Source organism: Lontra canadensis, unplaced genomic scaffold (genome assembly GCF_010015895.1).
Source record: "Lontra canadensis isolate GAN:19392208 unplaced genomic scaffold, GSC_riverotter_1.0 scaffold126, whole genome shotgun sequence".
In the NCBI taxonomy this organism is placed as follows: Eukaryota; Metazoa; Chordata; class Mammalia; order Carnivora; family Mustelidae; genus Lontra; species Lontra canadensis.
This window is the reverse complement of record NW_022631120.1, coordinates 427,151-448,451: the sequence shown is the minus strand read 5'-3', so window position 1 is coordinate 448,451 and position 21,301 is coordinate 427,151. Positions and strand designations below refer to the sequence as shown.

Genomic DNA, 21,301 nt, shown 5'->3' with positions numbered 1-21,301 from the left:
CAGTTTCTAAAATATGTGCCAGGGAGCTGATATGGAGGAATAACAATAATCACTGAACCAATCCTATCCCCAAAGTGAAGAATTTTTACTCCTTTTCATTTTACCCCCTGCTGAGCAACGAACAGTTAGCCTAACCAGAATGCAGTAAAAGAGAAAGTAAAGAACCATGATTACCTCTAGATTCCCTAAACAATCTAAAGCTAAAATTGACTGTAGAGATTTTAAACAAATGCATTCCTAACTAAAATATACACTTAATCAATCAGTGACTTTTACTTTCCCTTCCATAAAATAACTAAATAGAGCAAATACAAATGTTTTCTTATAATAGTTTAATTATGGGATTTTTAGAAAAGATGCTACTTATGTGGTTTTTAATAAAATGTCATATTTGTCAGTTTTGTATGTAAAATAACTTCTGACACTACCATCCTGTTCCAAACCATGGTTTACTTGATAAAAGACACCTATAGGAATTAATTTCTAAGATATTCAAAATCTACTTCATCAGCTTTAGATAATCAGGGTAATAAAATCTGAATTTTCATTGACTCACCATTCAGACTTTGTGATAATATTCATCATTAACCTCTGATAAAAAAAATAAAACATATCTCTTCTTTATAGTACCTAACTATACTGAAATGTCCAAATTTCATAATAAAATTTTGTTTTCTGTAAGATATTCCTAAAAATTACACTGAAAACATTAAAAAACAATTAACAAATTTTCCCACATTAAAACATGATCATCGCTATCCACTATAACAGACATCATTTGCTTTCCACAATATAGATAGGATCTTTCCTTGAAAATCAACCACCTCTATCACGTTCCATTCTTTCCATGAAAGGATCCACCAAAGTGAAGGATATTGAGAACTGCTGAGCATCCCAGTGCTAACAGAAAATAAATATTGTCTTTTCTTTATATCTGGGCCGGCAGTAAATATTTTAGCCTTTGTAGAGGGTCGCTGTTGCAACTCTTCCAGTTGCAGTGTGAAAGTGACCTCAGACAAGAGACAAAAGAGTGAACAGGGCAGTGTTCAGTGATATTTATTTTTATAAAAGCAGGTGCTGGGCCCATGTGCCTGCTAACTGGCATCTGCTGAAGTCTGGTCTGACTGCTGGCACTGTCTCAGGATGAGAAGTTCTCTTGAACGAAATGTCTTTTGAATACCCACTACATGTGGAGCCCTGGAGATTAACTCTGAACAAGAGGGACATGTTCCATGCCCATATGTAGAAGGAAAGAAGGAAAGCATAAAAAACATGTAATCCAATTCCCATACAGTGACAAAACTTTCAGTGTAATTAGCCAACCCTTTACATTCTTCCTAGTATTTAATCAGCAGAAGCTAGTTTGTTTTATTTTTTATTTTTGTATAATCTGTTACAATAACTAGATCCTACATTCTGAACGGCTTATGGCAAAATATTCACTTGGGGGAAATCAACAATTACTATGTTAAATTCATGCAGAACCATCTTCTCATTAAAATGAATCATAAAACCATTTATTGGAATGTAACTTAACCCTCTTCATTTAAACAAAATACAACTTATCCACACATACCTCTTTCACCTTACCAGAATCAATAACAAAAACAACATCGTTGACTGTGATGCTGGTTTCAGCAATATTGGTGGAAAGGATCTGCAAGGGGATGTGACATCACAGTTAATATGAATACAGGACCAATGGCTATTGAAATGGACGAAAGAAAATTGTATGAAGCTTACTATTTTTCGAACACCGGCAGGTGGGTTTTTTAATACTTTCTTTTGATCTGACGTTTGCATATTTGAATGAAGCATAAAGACTTGGTATCTGTTGACAATGGAAAGGGAAAATACACTATGGTACCTATCAGTTACTTAGAGCAACAAATATAAAACTTTAGCTTTTACCTATGTGTGTTGTCAGCAAACCGCTTGTCATCAAACAGGATGCGATCCCTCAGTCCAACAATTTCATCATATCCAGGTAGGAAAATTAATATTGCACCTTGGAAAACAAGGATTTTTTTTTTTAAATAACATCTCGGGGCAGCTGGGTGGCTTAGTTAAGCAGCTGCCTTCAGTGCAGGTCATGATCCTGGGGGAGCCTGCTTCTCCTTCCTCTACCCCACCCCCTGCTCCTTCTCTTTCTCTGTCTCCCTTTCAAATAAATAAATCTTTTAAAATAAATAAAATAAAATAAAATATTAAATCTCTGGCTTTACAAACCAGAAACTATCGACAGGCCCAGCTATGATGAGCTATATCACTAGTTTTGAAATACTGATAAAGTGTAATACTTAGGACACTTAAGAGATTACTTATGCAGTACTGCCAATGGAATTCTGTAAAAATCTGTACACACAAAATATTATCTTGGAAATTGAAGTACACTTTGCTGTTCAAGTTATTTTAGACAATACTCATTTACCAGCATCACAACCATGACAGATATTGTAAAGAAGGTGCATGATCAAATCCAAGTCTACTTTTTCATCATCAAAACTGTGATGATAAGCTTTCAGGAGCTCTCTGTCTTCTGCACTGAGGTCACTTCCATTTGTGTGAACCAGAGAACTTTCATCTAGATTTCCAAACTCCAGTGAAGCACTTAAAAAAAAGAAAAAAAAAAAAAAAGACCAACTCAATTTTCATCAAAAACAGTAATCCTTTAAAGTCAATGATTCCCATGATGTCCTTCTTTAAATTTTGAATATACCCTAAGGAGGGTAAATGATACTTAACATCCTAGCTACAATTCATGTTTTGGCTTACACCTACATTATCCAAAGTAAAATCTATCAATAAGTGCTTTTCGAAAACACAGTCTGAAGATACTTCTCCAAAGAAAACATACAAATGGCCAATAAACACATTGAAAAGATGTTCAACATCATTACGTATCAGAGAAATGAAAATTAAAACCACAGTGAGATACCACTTCACACCAGTAGGATGACGATATAATCAAAAGACAGAAGATAATATGTGTTAAAGAGGGTGTGGAGAAATTGTAACCATCACACATTGTTAGTGGGAACATAAAATGATGATGTCACTTTGAAAAACAATGTGGCCGTTCCTCAAAATGTTAAACACAGTGTTACCAGATGCCCCGGCAATTCCACCCCTAGGTTTATAAACAAGAGTAATGAAAATATATGTTTATATAAACTGGTATACACAAATGTTCACACTAGTATTATTCATAATAGCCAAAAAGTGGAAACCACCCAAATGTACATCAACTGAAGAATGGTTAAACAAACTGTGATCTAGCCACAGAGCAGAGTATAACTCAAGTCAGAAAGGATGTTAGAACATGAATGGATGAACCTTGAAAACATCATGCTGTGACAGAAGCCGATCTTAAAAAGACCATGTATTATATCATTCCACTTAGATCAAGTGTATGGAATAGACAAATCTATAGAAACAGGAAGCAGACTAGTTGCCTAGGGCTGGAAGAGCTGGGGAAGATGAGGAGTGCCTGCTAATGATTACAGGAATTTTTGGGCGGTGGTGATGAAAATGTTCTCAAAATTATTATCATAATAACTGCATAACATGGGGACACCTGGGTGGCTCAGCTGGTTGAACGTTAAACTCTTGGTTTCAACTCAGATCATGATCTCAGGGTCATTGAGATCCGCACTCAGTGCAGAGTCTGCTTAAGATCTCCCTCTCCCTCACCTTCTCCCCTCCCTCTGCTTGCCCTCTCTTAATAAATAAATAAAATCTTGAAAAAAAAATTCATAACAAGGCAAACACACTAAAAGCCACTGAATTGTACACTCAAAAGGATGAATTACATGGTTGTCAATAAAACTTATTTTTTATTAAATAAAACTTTATTTTTATTTAAATTTTTTTTTATTTTTTATTAAATAAAACTTTATCTCAATAAAACTTAAAACACACAAACCTTTGATCATCATTTGCACTTTTTTAATAGGTTGTTTCTAATTGTTCACTCTTATAAACAATACTCTGAAGCAAAGTCTACATTTAAAACAATTCTACAGGTGCCAGCTTAACATGACTGCCAATTTGGTTATTCCATATTAAAAGCAGATTGATTATGCTATCTTCCAAAAGCCCTAAATCAGCATAAATTACTGAAATAACAGCTTGCTTTTTCATCCCACATGTAAAAATGTAACCTTCTGCCATCACTAGTAACTATCACTAAGATTTCTAAGAAGTTCAGTTCTGCCCAATTTCTTCCAAAGAGCTTAGCAGAAAAATAACTAATATTTAATATTTAATATTTTAAAATATTAAAATTCTAACTGCAGTTATTTTAAATTTTAAGATTCATTTTAAAACATTCCAAATTGTTTGTTTTCTTACTTCTTAACAGGTAAATGAAGAGGGTACAATGTCCTTTGTTTAAAGCTCTAACTTTAGGAGCCCCTGAGTGGGTCAGTCAGTTAAGCATCTGCCTTCAGCTCAGGTCATGATCAGCAGGGTCCTGGGATGAAGCCCCGTGAGCAGGGACCCCACTTCTCCCTCTCCCCCTACCCCTCCCCCCCCAACTTTCTCCCTTGCTCTGTGTTCTTCCTCTCTCTCTCAAATAATCTTTAAAAAAAAATAAAGCTCTAACTTTACTTATCAATTATCAGTAATCCTGCAAACATCATAAATTTAATTTTAAATATTTGAAATTTGTAATTGATGATGTCATGATCTGCAGAATAAAAAGAAAGCCCAGTTAGGCAGGATAATTAGAATACTATCCAGATAACTGCTACTTGATAATCTGTAGTGTCTACTGAGCTATTCCCAGCACCCTAAGAACGTCTGGAACATTCAAACCATCAATGTCAAAAAGGACTGCAAGTTCTGGGTGCTATTATTGAAATGACAACAAAATCTGGCATACCATAATTAGCATTTGGGTCTGTTAAGAACTTTGTGACTCTAATCTTCATTATCATTTAATGAAATTAAAATAACAAGACTAACTTCATACTTCAAACATTCACTTCACCTGAGACTATTATCTATAGAATAAAATCCAAAACCTCAAGTCAAATAAAACATTTTTATATTCTTGTGTAAAAGATATTTTAGTATATTTTAACTTCAGTTTCATTTTTATCTTTTTTGATTCTTATAGGTTGATTCTTATAGTGTATTATAAAACATATGTTCTTTGGATATATTTTCTTTTAAAATTACCTTTTTCTTTTCTTTAGATATTTAATCTAAGATCTACATATCTATCTAAATATCTAACCTAACTTTCACCAAAACCTTTAATTACCTAAATAAACGATTTGTTTCATTGCATTTGAAAGTATTGTCCGAATCTTTTTTTTTTAATCAAATTTATACATATATGATCTCACTCATATGTGGAAATTAAGAAACAAGACAGAGGACCATAGGGAGAGAGGAAAAAAATAAAACAAGATGAAATCAGAGACGGAGATAAACCATAAGAGACTCTTAATCATAGAAAACAAAGGGCTGCTGGAGGCGAGGGGGTTTACAGGATAGGGTATCTGGGTAACAGACATTAAGAAAGGCACATGATGGGGGCGTCTGGGTGGCTCAGTGGGTTAAGCCGCTGCCTTTGGCTCAGGTCATGATCTCAGGGTCCTGGGATCGAGTCCCGCATCGGGCACTCTGCTCAGCAGGGAGCCTGCTTCCCTTCCTCTCTCTCTGCCTGCCTCTCTGCCTACTTGTGATCTCTCTCTGTCAAATAAATAAATAAAATCTTTAAAAAAAAAAAAAAAAGAAAGAAAGGCACATGATGTAATGAGCACTGGATATTATATAAGACTGATGAATTACTGACCTCTACCTCTGAAACTAATAATATATTACATGTTAATTAATTGAATTGAAATTTTTAAAGAAAAAGAAACTAAAAAAGAAAAATAAGATGATGGGCACCTGGGTGGCTCAGTGGGTTAAGCCTCTGCCTTTGTCTCAGGTCATGATCTCACGGTTCTGGGACTGAGCCCTGCATCGGGCTCTCTGCTCAGCAGGGAGCCTGCTTCTCCTCCTCCCTCTGTCCCTCCCGCCTGCTCACGCTCGCTTTCCCTGTCTCTCTCACTAGAGAGACATGCGCACACACACTCTCTCTCTCAAATAAAATCTTGAAAATATGAATAAGTTCTAAAAGAATAAAAATAAAAATACAAACAAACAAAAAAAAACTGATGAATCACTGAACTCTACCTCTGAAACTAAAAATACACTGTATGTTCATTAATTGATTTTAATTTTTAAAAAAAGAAAAAAAAATGTGTCAGAGGGTGACAGGTCCTACAGACAAAAGGAAAAATAGAGTAGGTTAAGAAGGATCAACAGCACAAGAAGGTAAACTACAACAACAGGATAAATTTAGGTAACCTTCATGAAGATAAAATCTGAACAAAGATTTGTGTTCTGTTCCTGTTTTATAACACATTGTTTCTGTTTTATGAGTATTTTCTATTAGCTTTTGAAGTTTTCTTCTGATTACTGATGCACAGCCCATCAAAGTTCCAGGGTTTTTTGTTGCTATTGTTGTTTGATCGTGGGTACTTTTCCCCTCAAAGATGCCTGGCAGTTTGTTAATCTTCAAAGAGAATGCACACAAAACGTCCATGTGCACAGGCAGCGACTGTCAAGCTATGTGGCTTAAAGATGGTCATTTCAATGAAAAGAATACCAAAACTTCCATAATTCTAATTCTTTTCTGTCGGCTTGGTCTGTTTTCCCAGGAAAGAATTCTCCCATTTTCTGCTGAAGAATGTAAGCTTCTAACAGGAAACGGCGACAGGGACAGCAGTGGAAGAGAGTGGATGGAATCTCAACCTTCAGTCTGTCGGGGGACCTCACTCTTTGATACCTCACTCCCATTCTCCCTCTGTGCTTGATGGGCCCCAAGTCCAAAGCTTCATGTGGCTTAATTTTTTAATAAACTTCCCACTCTCTGCCAAGGTAGGGAAGGGAGATCTCAGCTAATGGCAGGAGAGGTGGAAATCTGGAATTTTGAATGTTCCTCGGAGAGAATTTCAATCAATTCTGGGTGGGGTTTTTGAACCTCTAAGAAGCTAAAATGAGCTGGTTTCTCACTGGCACTAACTTCCCTGCACTGAGCTTTCCATTTTCTCAGCTCTGCTAAGTCAAACACCACTGATCCATTAGCCTTTTACTACCCAAAAGTTTACTCCTACCTTCCACCAGTTGCTATGTCCTGTTCCAATCTCTTCGACTTTGTTAGCTTACACATTTTATAATCCTTCCTTAACATTTCAATGAGGTTTTAGGAAAATGCAAAGATAAATTACATGTATTGTATCTACAATGTTTAACTGAAAATCCCCCTTCTGCTTTGCAAACTGAAATAAAATAAAGTATTATAACACTGGATCTTACTGGCACCCTACCAAAAACAAAAAATAACAAAATCAGACAAAAGTTCCTTAGAATTCAAAAAAGAAAAAAGAAAATCTCTGCAGAAGAGACTATAGCCTACCTTGTCATACGCTGTCATTTACATGGTTAAGCCTTTGAAAAAAAATTAGGGTTAATTAAACACAGTATAAAGTTTTACCTGTATGATTCTAGAAGATCCACTATTTCAGTCTGTCCAAAGTGTTTGGCCCAATCTAAAGCCATCCTGCCAAAATTCAAAGAGATCAAATTTTAAATAAATAAATAAGTAAATAAAATAAAAAATTTGTAAAAAAGAGATCAAATTTAGACAGAGAAATAATGTTCTCAAATTTATAAAATGAGTCAAAGGATTCATTCACCCATTAGAGATGGACCAGCAATTATTACACAATAGCTTTTAGTACAAAGACAAACACAAGAAATCAAAACCGGTATGTGGAGCTGTACAGAGACACAGCAAGAAGGGATGTGGTTTATAATTACCAGCCATTCGATGCTTTACTGTGAATGTTGGCTCCCATGCTAATTAACTGCTCTACTTGACTTGAAAAACCTCGCCCTGCAGCAACCATGAGGGCTGTTGCACTGGTTTCGCTATGCCTGTAATCAACTAAAGCAAGGAAAAGACAAATGCAGGTTATATTTCCAAACTTTTCTATCATTTTCATTCCTTTTTAACTTAAATGAAAGAAATGAGTATCAGGACAATCAACCTGGGACTGGCTCCAACAACACTGTAACAGTATTACATTACCCTGGACGCAGATCTATTATTAACGCACCCTTAGCCTAAACGGTGGAAAGAGGGATGACCATTTGGAAGGTAGGAGAACAAGAGATAGTCGTTCAGCTGTCTCAAGCTCACCAGGGTAATGAGAACGGAAGAGGAAGGCTAGTAACTTGCAGAACCCTTAAATAATCTTCCTAGCCCAGATATTGTCTTGATCACCAAATGACAAGATATAATTAAAAAATTAAAAGTTAAGGTTCATCAGTCACTGGAAAAGAATGCTTAAGACTGCATATGCAAAGTCCAAGACCATTTTTTGTTGTTCTTGTTTTGGTTTTATTCCCCCATCATTCCAGACTGTTACTTTCTGAGATGCTTAATGGAAATAACATTGGCAGAAAGTTTACTTCCCATAAAAGCCCTCCATAAGAAAAATAATTAAAGTTCTACTGAATTTAATTTCCTTCCTAGAATATATTTCTCAAGAAATGCAATCTATTATAATCACTTAGCACTGGTCTGCTTAAATTACAAAATTGGTAATTTTAAAAAGAAATCATCATTGAAAAAAAAAAAAAAAACTCTGCAGTAAAATTTAAGATAATGGCAAATGGGCAATTTTAATTTTCCATAGATACCCAATCATCCTCAGTGTTTAATAATACTCTAAAACTTGGTAACCATTATTAATATAAGTCAGTGGTTTTTCAAGTGGGGAGGACTTACAAGAGAAATACCTCAGGTTCCTTACTTCTGAAACCACAGACAGCCAGGACTGACTCCTAGATTCAGAGTCAGTAGGTATGAGATGGCCAGGAACACGTAGTTTTAAAATGGACTGAAAAGATTATGATCTGTACTCACTATATGAGAATTACTGCTTCTGCTGAATATTCATTTGATAGCCGTGGAGAAAAGAACCAAAATGTGTGTATTTTGAGCAGCAGGGTATGACTAAGTGTGGGTGTTTTAAAACACCCAACAATTCTTTAGTACTCCTCCCTTCCAGAGGTAGAGTCTAAGTTCCCTTCTTGAGTATGAGCTAAACCAAATGATTCACTCTAAAAGGTACGTATGGCTTCCTGCTTGCTTTCTCTCCTTCTTTTGACTCACTCACTCAGAAAGAAGCCAGCTGCCCCATCCAGGGAAGATTAAGACAGCCAGCCCTACGAAGGGGTCTGGATGGCAAGACCTGAAGCCTTCTGCCAAAAGAGGAGACGAGACGACCTGAGGCCTCTTGCCAACAGCCACATGAGTGAGCCTCTCGGAAGCAGACCCTGCAGCTCCCGTGAACTTTCAGACGACCAAAGCCTCAGATAAGAGCTCCACTACTACTTTATCAGTCACTAGAAGCCAGAACCGGTCTCAGATTCTTGAGTCTCAGGAACAATGTGAGACAACAAATGACTGAGGTTGCTAAGGCTAGGAATCATTCATTTGTCATGCAACAATAGAGGACTAGCACAGTAAGCATGACAGAGAATGCCTGTCTCACTAATTGCTAGCTGCTTCCACAGGATTCCACGGAGAAATTGATGGCATTAAAAAGAAACCTGCAGGGACTCCTGGGTGGCTCAGTTGGTTGGACGACTGCTTTCGGCTCAGGTCATGATCCCGGAGTCCCGGGATCGAGTCCCGCATCGGGCTCCCAGCTCCATGGGGAGTCCGCTTCTCCCTCTGACCTTCTCCTCGCTCATGCTCTCTCTCACTGCCTCTCTCTCAGATAAATAAATAAAATCTTTAAAAAAAAAAAAAAAAAGAAAGAAAGAAACCTGCAAAGTAGGAGGTTTCCTGGATTACATGAAGTATTTTCAACTCTGGTGCCAATTAAGGGTTGAGATTTTAGAAGAGAAATAAAAAGATGGGAAGTCATTAACTGTTCAAAGAGCTACCATAGCATTTTGTTTACTTCACACAGCTTCAGACATTAGAATCTTGCACTCTAGGGATGCCTGGGTGGCTCAGTGGGTTAAGCATCTGCCATCGGCTCAGGTCATGATCCCAAGGGTCCTGGGATCAAGTCCCACACTGGGCTCCTTGCTCAGCAGGGAACCCAAATGTGCTCTCCATCTCTCTCTCTTTCTCCCTGACAAATAAATAAATAAATAAAATCTTTAAAAAAAAAAAATACTGCACTCTAGAAAACGTCCAGTGAGAGAGGCCTGAGTGGCTCAGTCAGTTAAGTGTCTGCCTTCAGCTCAGGTCATAATCCCTGGGTCCTGGGATGGAGCCCCACATCTGGCTCCCTGCTCAGTGAGGAGTCTGCTTCTCCCTCTGCCTGCTGCCTCCTCAGCTTCTCCTATTTCTCTCTCTGACAAATAAAAAAATAAAATCTAAAAAAGGAAGGAAGGAAGGAAGGAAGGCAAGAGGGAAGGAAGGAAGGAAGGAAGGATAAAGAAAATGTCCAGTGAAACACTTATAAAGATGAGTGGCCCAGAGACACCTAGCTGGCTCAGTCAGTAGAGCATGTGACTCTGATCTCGGGGTTGTAAGTTCGAGCCCCATGCTGGGTATAGAAACTACTTAAAAACAGGGGTGCTTGGGGCGCCTGGGTGGCTCAGTGGGTTGAGCCGCTGCCTTCGGCTCAGGTCATGATCTCGGAGTCCTGGGATCGAGCCCCGCATCGGGCTCTCTGCTCAGCAGGGAGCCTGCTTCCTCCTCTCTCTCTGCCTGCCTCTCTGCCTGCTTGTGATCTCTCTATCAAATAAATAAATAAAATCTTTAAAAAAAAAAAAAAAAACAGGGGTGCCTGGGTGGCTCAGTGGGTTAAAGCCTCTGCTTTCCGCTCAGGTCATGATCTCAGGGTCCTGGGATAGAGCCCTGCATCAGGCTCTCTGCTCAGTGGGGAGCCTGCTTCCTCCTCTATCTCTCTGCCTGCCTCTCTGCCTACTTGTGATCTCTGTCAAATAAATAAATAAAATCTTAAAAAAAAATTACTTAAAAACAAAATCTTTAAAAGAGAAAAAAGAGATGAGGAACCTGGATCCATAGGATGATGACATCAAAGTAATAGCCTAGTATACACTAGAGAAATATCTAGGAAGAAGGTCAAGAATAGGGTTCCTGGGTGGCTCAGTTGGTTGGGAAACTGCCTTCTGCTCAGGTCATAATCCTGGAGTCCCAGGATGGAGTCCCATATCGGACTCCCTCCCTGCTCGGTGGGGAGTCTGTTTCTCCCTCTCCCCCTCCCCATGCTCTCTTTCTCTCATTCTCTTTAAAAAAAAAAAAAAAAAAAGTCAAGAATAATACATTAATGCTTCATAAATATATAAATATTTTAAAGCAACATGCCTCAGAGCTCAAATTTTCTTAACCTTCAATTAAGATGGCTAAGCTTTTTTCTGTGGGAGAAAAAAAGACTGCCAGAAAACTGGAGATGAACAAATATCAACGTTTCCAAATACAAAAAATTTCAAAATACAGATAGATTATTTAATAACCAATAAGCTAGAAAAAAATAGAGTAATAGAAACTAAAATAAATTTACAAAGAATAAGAAAGACCATGGGGCGCCTGGGTGGCTCAGTCGGTTAGGCATCTGCCTTCGGCACAGGGTCATGATCATGATCCCAGGCTCCTGCGATCAAATCCTGCATCAGGCTCCCTGCATCAGGAGTCTGCTTCTCCCTCTGCCTGCTGTTCTGCCTTTATGTGCTCTCACTCTCTCTCTGTCAAATAAATGAACAAAAATCTTAAAAAAAAAACAAAAACAAGAAAGGCCAAAAGATCTTCCTTTCCTTCTTAAGAGGTTTGCTAGATTAGTAGATGAATGCAATTATAACCACTTGAACAACCACAACCAAATGTTGACCTAAAGCATCCACAGCACTTGGTCAGTGACCCAGGCCTCTTGAGTTCATAAACTGAGAAAGTTTATTAATATATTAGGTAACAATTAGACTCGGGGGGGGGGAGGAGTTGTGAAACAAAAGCAATGGGCCAAATCTAATTATGAGATTTAAAAAGAACAAACAGAAAGTCTTAAACTAAAAAAAAAAAAAAAATCAGAACAACAAGTAAATAAGGGGGGGGATTATTTTATAAAAAAAAGTTTTTAAAAAAAAAAAAAAAAAAAAAAGAACTACAAGTTTCAAAGGCGGTATGAATCAGTAAGACAATGTGGATGGCAAAGAGCTATACTGACCATAGGCTGAATTACTGTAGGTAAAAAGTAGAGGTTTTTAGGCTGATGGACCTGCTCAACCTGAAGGTAGTCATTAAGATTAACACTCAGGAAAGGACAGCATGCTTTTTAAAATGGACAAACTCCACATAACCAGAGAAGGCAGACAATGGCAGGAGAAGACTAAACTGCATCTCACGTTAAAGACAAACAGACGAAGTCAGGTCTGGTCAGCCCAGAAAATGAGAAAGCAGGAAGAATAACTATCTTCATACCTGAAGGTCTGTCAGGCATAAACAGATACTAAATCTCCTCAATATCACCCCAAAGGCAGAAGAGGGTAGACGCTATATAGGTAGATTTCACTTCACTCTTCAGAACATATAAAAAAATTAGCGGTTAAAAGATACCAAATTTGAAAAAAGTGTCCCAAAGGAAGGTAGTGAGCTTCCTATCACATATTCCTATCACATATTCAAATAGATGAATCATTTGGTAGGATCCTTAGAAGTTGTATCATTTTTCAACAAATCTTTATTGAGCACTTGCTAAAAAACCGTTGGGGATAAGAGATGAGTAAAACAAACGAGGTTTCCACCCTTGTGTCATTTACATTCTAATGGATGAGACAGAGTAAGAGAGAGTAAGAGAGTAAGAAAAATTAAAAATATACACTGTCAGGCAATGAAAGTACAATAGTGAATAATTCAGCAGGGAATGGAGAACGAGTGAGAGAAAGGGCCCAATTTCAGTAAAATGACCCCAAAGAGGCCTTGCTGAGAAGGCAAGACCCAAGCAGAGACCTACATGAAATAGACATTGGGCCGCATGATCATCTGTGGGGATGGCACTCCACACACAAGAAACAACCAAAGCAAAGGCCCCCAGGTCGGAATGTGCTGATACGTGAAGAAGAGCAAGGAGGTAATAGTGGCAAAAGGTCCAAAGTCGTAGAAAATGAGGTCCAAAAGGCAGTTAGAGAGACCCAATCAGGGAAAGAGATCTGATTTTTACTCAAAGTGTAACTGAAAGCCACGGGAGAGTGGAAAGAAGGGAAGTAGCATGATGCCAGTTTTTTTGAAAGGGTAACTCTGACTGTTCTCTGGAGAACAGACCAGAATGACTTAAGAATAAAAGCAGTTCACAGGCTTCAGTAATCGTCCTTGGAGGGAAATGTTGGCTTGGACTAGAATGGCAGCAGGAGGAGGAGTGAAATGGGGTCAAATTCAGGATTTAATTAGAAGGTAAAACCATCAGGACTTGCAAAAGGATGTGTGGAGTATGAAAACAAAGTCAAGAACGGCTCTATGGGGCACCTGAATGGCTCAGTTGGTTAAGCGTCTGCCTTCAGCTCAGGTCATGATGCCAGGGTCGTGAAGATGGAGCCCCACATAAGGCTCCCGGCTCAGTGCGGAGTCTGTTTTTCTTTCCCTCTCCCTTTGCCCCTTCCCAGCCATGCACAGCACATGAGCTCTCTCTCTCTCAAATTAAATAAGAAAAATCCTTTTTTTTTAAATGACTTATTTCATGTTTTGTTGCCTCAGCAACCAGGTGAAAATTCAGTTTCAAAAAGTCTGGGATGGCCAGGCACATGAATTTTTTAAAGAAGTCTAAATCCGATTATGATCACTTAAGAAACACTAAGGAAAAGGCAGGTCAGGAGCGAAGTGAGAAGGGAACCAAAAGTTGTTTGGGGCATATCTAGTTTTATTCACCTAACAGACCCCCAAGGGGAGATGTCAAGTGATCAGGTGTACTCAGGTCAGGGGGAGGTCAGGACTGGAACAGCAAAATTAGGAGTCATCTTGAATAAATATTTAAAAACAACAACTAGATGAGATCCACATAAGATGTAAGTATAAATAGAAGCAACACCAAAGGATTGAGGCCTGGGCCATTTCATATTTAGAAGTTAGGAAAAAGGGGGAAATTCTGCCAAAGAAACCAAGAAGTTCCAGCGAGAGAGACAAGAAAGGAGAAAATAAACCAAGCATGGAATATTAGAGGTTAACTGAAGAAAATGTTTCTTTCTTTCTTTTTTTTTTTTAAGATTTTATTTATTTATTTGACAGAGAGAGAGAGAGATCACAAGTAGGCAGAGAGGAAGGCAGAGAGAGGAGGAAGCAGGCTCACTGCTGAGCAGAGAGCCCGATGCGGGGCTCGATCCCAGGACCCTGAGATCATGACCTGAGCTGAAGGCAGAGGCTTAACCCACTGAGCCACCCAGGTGCCCCTGAAGAAAATGTTTCAAGAAAGGTGTGATCAATAATAATTTTAATAAAAATAATGCTGAGAAGTTTAAGTGAGGGGACATCTAAATCCTTTTCAGTACTGACCTTCTATGGTCTTTTATTCTGTCTTCTGCCTAGAAGCCTTCAGGGCTCTGAAACTGACCTCTGGTTACCAATATCCACCATAATCAACTAATAAAATCAGGATAGGTCATTAGTGAAAACACATCATATGACATAAAGCATATGCATATGAATTTGTACTTGAGGTTATATAATTAAAGGTAGGCTGAAATTCTCCATTCACTAAATACAAAATCCAAAGCAAAGTTATTAACCTTTCTTTTCCTTCCTTTTTTGAAATTGCAAATTACTTAAAAAATCCAAGATATTCCTGTGGGAGGGAAGGGGAATATATTTATATGCAAAATACATATACATAAAAATACTTCTGCACATAACTCATATATTCACAGACTCCATATAACCCTTCTGGAGACAACTGGATTAAGAATCCCAAGATTTAGGGGCACATGACTGACTCAGCTGGTAGAGCATGGGACTCTTGATCTCAGGGTCATGAGTTCAAGCCCCACATTGGGTATAGAACTTACTTTAAAAAAAAAGAATCCCTGATTTAACACAACAAATATTTATTTATTCTACTATGCTAATAAGATCCTGATTTGTCCACGAGAATAAGTACTCCAAAAGAACAAATTATTGGTTATGAACAAAAAAATGTAGTACATACACTTTGAATTAAATTACACTTCCACTATAAATAACCGTAAAAGTAATAAAAATATGTTTTAAGAAATTACACGTACCACTAACATTTTCAGTTAAAATAAGGTGAAAGACCTGAGCGAAGGCATCAACATCTTTATGCAGCCATATGTCAGAGAGACAAGCATCCATTTCCTTTATTAACCATGGTTCAAGGCAATTCACATCTTTTTCTGTCTTTAAAAAAAAAAAAAAAAGCAAAGATTATAAATTACCTAACAGCTTAACCTTTATGCGCAAAGTATGTGAGATGACCACAATGGCCTCAAGAACTACTAACCACATGTTACAACGTCAGCTTTACCATAAAAGTTTCTCATCTCAACACAAACATTCCACTTATAACACGGTATTTTGTTCTAACATTTATCTTTTATCTGAGAATGGGTTTGTAAACAAAGGAGTATGATTCAGTCAAAATATTATCTAAATGTGCTTCTGGCAGAACGCTGTGAAACATACCTACCCCAGTGGTTCCCCCTCCCAGCTGCACACCAGAGGGACCACCCCTTGTGTTTTTCAACACTGATGCCAGGTCCCACCCCACGGCCAGTTCGTTAGAACCTCTGCTGATGCAGGCCACATTTTACAGGGCTTTATAAGTTCCTGAGGTGATGATCAGGCACAGCCAGGCTTAAGAAACACGAATTTATTGATCAAAATGCCATTCACTGAGCCAGAAGGATGTTCCCCATACTACATAACAACTTTTAAACATTCTGCACAAGGGTTTTTAGGAACATGTAGAGTTCATTTGGACGCATTAGAACTTGAAACATATCTGTTTAGGGGCCTGCATGTGTACCTTCACATGCTCAAAACAGTTAAACATTCTCTAAAAAGTCCACGGGCCCAGCAATAGTTTGCATCACACTCATCACCAATGCCTTTTAAAGAATTCTAAGCCAAAATGCAAGACCCGAAGGTGCTTAGGAAACCAGCTAGTTCCAGTTTTCAAACCGATTCCATGAAACCCCAGGTAGCAGAGGCCCCACCGACCGATGGGGGTGGACACTGAGGGTGAGCACGCACGGCTTCCATGAAATATTTCATGTGTAAAAGATTCTGTAGCCAAACAGAAAAAAGAAAAGGAGCAGAGAAGAGACTGAGGTCTGTAGTGTGTAACTGATTTTACAAAGTCCCACAGCAGGTTGGTGGATTATATGCTCTAGTATCAACCGTCCTTCCTTAATTTTCTCTTAACTGAGCTTATCAGCCATTGTTTAGCTCACAGGTTCTTAAACTTTTGAGATGACAAAATATCAGACAATGATAATGTATATGCATAATATCTATAACTATTTTCCTCAAAAAATGTATTTTATTGAAATAATTTAAACTGAGAATAAAACAATAAAAGATGCTGCATTAATTGCCCCAAAAAAGTACATTAGAAAGTTGTTCTGAGGGCACCTGGGTGGCTCAGTTGATTGAGCAACTGCCTTCAACTCAGGTCATGATCCTGGAGTCCTGGGAACGAGTCCTGTATTGGGCTCCCTGCTCAGCGGGGAGCCTGCTTCTCCCTCTGACCTTCCCCCTCTCATGCTCTCTCTCTCTCATTCTGTCCCTCTCAAATAAATAAAATCTTTTAAAAAAAAAAAAAAAAAGTTGTTCTGAAAAATATGTTGTAGCCTAAGATAAACTAAGAGAATCACACAGTAGTAATCCAGTAACAATTACAATCTCATAAGATGTTAATTTAAACTGTATGATTTTCACTCAAAATATCAATGTGAGGGGCGCCTGGGTGGCTCAGTGGGTTAAAGCTTCTGCCTTCGGCTCAGGTCATGATCTCAGAGTCCTGGGATCGAGCCCCACATCAGGCTCTCTGCTCAGCAGGGAGCCTGCTTCCTCCTCTCTCTCTGCCTGCCTCTCTGCCTGCTTGTAATCTCTGTCTGTCAAATAAATAAATAAAATCTTTAAAAAAAAAAAAATATCAATGTGAAACCAACGAGGTCTTACCAACTGGCTGAAGACAGCATCACCACCGTCATCCAATAAATCATACTCTTCAGTCACACTGGGAACAGTTCTCTGCCTCTGAGACTCAGGCTTGAAAGTATTCTCTTGAGCCGAATACCATTCTGTAAGGGTGGTTTGCTGTTTCTCTTCTAAATTAATAACAAAAGAAAGAGTAAGCACATAAGAGCTTCAATTGGGGGAATATATGCCTTTGTTTAAAAAAATTAAGTGAGGGGCGCCTGAGTGGCTCAGTGGGTTAAGCCTCTGCCTTCGGCTCAGGTCATGAATCCCAGGGTCCTGGGATCGAGCCCCGCATCGGGCACCTTGCTCAGCGGGGGGCCTGCTTCCTCCTCTCTCTCTCTGCCTGCCTCTCTGCCTACTGTGATCTCTCTCTGTCAAATAAATAAATACAATCTTTAAAAAAAAAAAATTAAGTGAATTTGAAAAATACTTAAACGTTGGCCTAATTTTGAAGTTACTTTTTCAAAATACATTAACAAGAAACATTTAGTAAAATTTGTCACGCTGATCCTTAAGGACACATGAAACTGCTTCAAAACATCTAGTTCACGTTATTAGTGAGAAGTTTACTCCTAAGTGAGTCCAAATTCAAATAACGGTATTAGCCATACACTAAATACTGCTTAAATCAGCAACTAACATTCATACAGCACTTTGTGAAAACCAGTTTACTGAACTTCTACACCATGCCAGTTGCTTGAGATAAAAGTTATCCACCGTCTTCACCTTCAAAAATTTAGAGAACTACTAGTTTCACGATCTGCATATTACTACTTCAGCACTGCTCTGTGAAACGGGCACTGCTAACTGCATTTTTCAGGTGGAGAATCCAAAGAACTTAAGATATCTGGCCAAGGTCATACAGACTAAACAAAGGAATCGAAGCTTGAAGCCAAATCTTCTATCATGACTAATGTAGTTACAAGTTGGCAAAAGAGGAATCTCACCCTAACTCAAAAGCTGAGAGATACTATTAAGTCATGGGAAGAGATGTATGAATGGACAAATGATGCTAAATTCTAAGTTCAGATGCAACTCAACAAAATGGAGGGGCGCCTGGGTAGCTCAGTTGGTTAAGCATCTGACTCTCAATGTCCACTCAGGTCATGATCTCAGGGTTGTGAGATATCAACCTGGGTGTGGAGCCTGCTTGGGATTCTCTCTCTCCCTCTTCCTCTGCCCCTCCACAGCCTCCGCCCCCTCACTAAGGATCACTCTCTCAGAAAAAAAAAAAAAAAAAAAAATCAAGATTTGAAGACTTGACATTTGTATGAAAGATGAGACTGTCATTACTCACATGCTATCCTTTTCTATCCTTCCCGCCCACTCCCCACTCCCATCCCATGAGCTCTACCATGGCATACTGCACTCTTAACCTCCCGTGGCCCATCACAGATGGGGCAGCACCTACCCTTCTGCCTCCTTACAACATTGGTTGCATTTCTGAATACAGACACCCTCCTCCTCAACCCTGGCATCCACTGTCAATTCCTCTCCACAGATTACAATTTATGGGCATAAACCACAATGTAGTAAGTACACTTGCGACAGAATTCTAATATACTGTTATACGATTATATACAAAGGAAAAACACTTTCAAGTGTCCTTGCACCTCCACAGTCTAAGACTCTAAAAACTGTATCAATAGTACTTTAGTATTTGTTTGATAAAAAGCTTACCTCGTTGTTTTTCCTTTTTGTACTTTAACATCTCTTTGTTTGTGTATCCAGTAGTTCTTAAGATGTCTTCCAGAAACATTTCTTTCACTTCAAATGGTCTTCCCTGTACTAAACGACAGGAATACTTTAAAGAGTCAATTTGCATCTTAGAGATAATGCACACAAAAACATGAAAATCCTGAGTTAATGAACCTGAGTATAAAATCCAAAAGCAATTCCACAGGGCAAGTGATCCTCATGATATTGTCCTTTAAACCTAATTCTGATTTTTATGTTACAGAACTGATCATTTGTTCATTTCTTCCAGGGCGTATGTGTCTGCCATCATGCTAGGCACCAGGAATACAAATCGTAAGAATGACAGCTGCCTCCGAATCTCCTAAAGCTTACATGCTAGCAAAGGAGACAAACATCAATCCAAAAATCCAGAATATAAATGTAAAAACAGAGTTGTAATAAGTCCTCTCAGAGAGAAGGACAAGATACCATGACATAAAGGGGGGCCTGAAGGAGTTAAGAAAATCATCCTCTTAGAGAAGATGAGGACCAAAAGAAAGGGTAAACAAAATACTGAACTAACAGGAGAGGAAAGGGTGTACAATGAGGAAAACAAAAGCACACACAAACATCCTATGTTGAGAAAGAAACTAAACAGCCAAGCTAGTTGGAACATGGCGGCAGACAGGGAGTAAAGAAGGGACTGCAATTTTAGATGAGGCAGGATGAACAGGTAAGTTGTTGTTGTTTTTTTTAAGTATTTTATTTATTTATTTGACAGAGAGAGATCGATCACAAGTAGGCAGAGAGGCAGGCAGAGGGGGGCGGGAAGCAGGCTCCCCGCCGAGCAGAGAGCCCGATGTGGGGCTCGATCGCAGGACCCTGAGACCATGACCTGAGCTGAAGGCAGAGGTTTAACCCACTGAGCCACCCAGGTGCCCCGAACAGGTAAGTTTTATTAAGGATTTAGGTCTTCATCCTGAGGTAAAAGTTATCCAAAGTCTTCAGATCAAGAAAGTGTTCAACATTCTCAGAATTCCATGTCAGAAAAGACCACTCTAGCTGCAATGGAGAGCAAAGATTTAAAAGAGAGCAGAAGGGATGGAACAGACTGGGTTATCATTCCAATAATTCATATGAAAGAGAACAACATTTGAATGAAACTGGTGATGATAAAAATGAACATGAGACAGACTCTAGAGATAGTCAGGAAGTAAAATCCACAAACTCAGCACTAAATTGGATGTGAGGGATCAATACGAAGCGTCAACCATGTTTCTTCGATGTCTGGCTCACAAAACTGGGTAGATGACAAGGTCATTCTCTGAGGTAACAAGACAAGCTGAAAGCAACAGGTTGGCCGGTCAGAGTTGGGAGTTTGGTTTCAGATGTGTCAAACATGAGACGCCAAAATGAGCTTTCAGTTAGCAGACACACACACTTTATGTGTCTCATCATCTAAGAACATTATGAGAAGAAAGACAAGTTTGTGACTTAGGTGACTAGGTTGATGGTATGATTTACTAAAACGGGCAACACATGAGAAGTAGATTTTGTAGAACAGATTAAATATTTAGCTTGGAACTTATTAAAAAATGTTCTGCTTATAAGACATCTAAACCCAAAGCTCTGGAGAACAGCTTCAATTGGAAATGAGGATTTAGGAGTCATGAGTTTGACAAAGAAAGCAGAAGCCAAGGGCATGAATGAGAGCTTCCAGGGAAAGCACTGGTGTGTCTCCAGTACCTAGGAGTACAGAGCAGGAAAAAAGAGGAAAAACAAAAGAAAGAAAAGAAGGGAAGGTGAGTAAGGAAGCGAAAAAAAATGGGTCAAGGTAAGAATGCCAATAAAATACCAACATACAAGCACACAAAGGAGACCATGAAAGTATGGACCCTAATGCAGAATACAAGACTTAGGAGGCAGTACTGTCAAGTAAATTATGGGATGAGAGCATTTCACACACAAAAAAGGGGGAAGCCAACCATGAGAAATACACAAAACTCAAGATCTTTGTGTAAAACTGAAATAGTAGGATTGACAATTAAATCAGTATCAAACAACACCTGTAAGAATACAAATGAACAGCCCCATGCACTACAGAAATACATATAAATCATTTCAGCTCTTCTGAAAAAGTACAGTGGCAAATTCTGTGAAAATTAAAAACAGATACACTCTTTTTACCCAACAATGTTACTTTCAGGAATCTCTCCCTAGGATTAAGAGCACCAGTATATAAGGATATACACGCAAGGATGTTTATTACAACACTATTTATGGTCGGCGGGAGAGGAGAGTTAGGACCAATCTGTGTCCAAAGATAAATGGTTAAATAAATCATGGTACATTCGTATTGTGAAATATTAA

The 21,301-nt window shown here is 38.6% G+C and overlaps 1 protein-coding gene across 5 annotated transcripts in view; it reads right to left on the bottom strand.

Moving 5' to 3' along the window:
• Positions 1-21,301, bottom strand: part of YTHDC2 (YTH domain containing 2) — a 73,767-nt gene that overhangs the window by 32,143 nt on the left and 20,323 nt on the right. For all 5 annotated transcript variants that reach the window (XM_032842256.1, XM_032842258.1, XM_032842259.1 and 2 more), the window contains 9 exons: positions 18,935-19,042; positions 17,234-17,382; positions 15,313-15,448; positions 7,882-8,008; positions 7,556-7,621; positions 2,432-2,610; positions 1,912-2,008; positions 1,744-1,831; positions 1,577-1,657 (listed from right to left, as the gene is read on the bottom strand). In XM_032842256.1, coding sequence (XP_032698147.1) covers positions 1,577-1,657; positions 1,744-1,831; positions 1,912-2,008; positions 2,432-2,610; positions 7,556-7,621; positions 7,882-8,008; positions 15,313-15,448; positions 17,234-17,382; positions 18,935-19,042 — 1,031 coding nt within the window. The remainder of the gene's footprint in view (positions 1-1,576; positions 1,658-1,743; positions 1,832-1,911; positions 2,009-2,431; positions 2,611-7,555; positions 7,622-7,881; positions 8,009-15,312; positions 15,449-17,233; positions 17,383-18,934; positions 19,043-21,301) is intronic.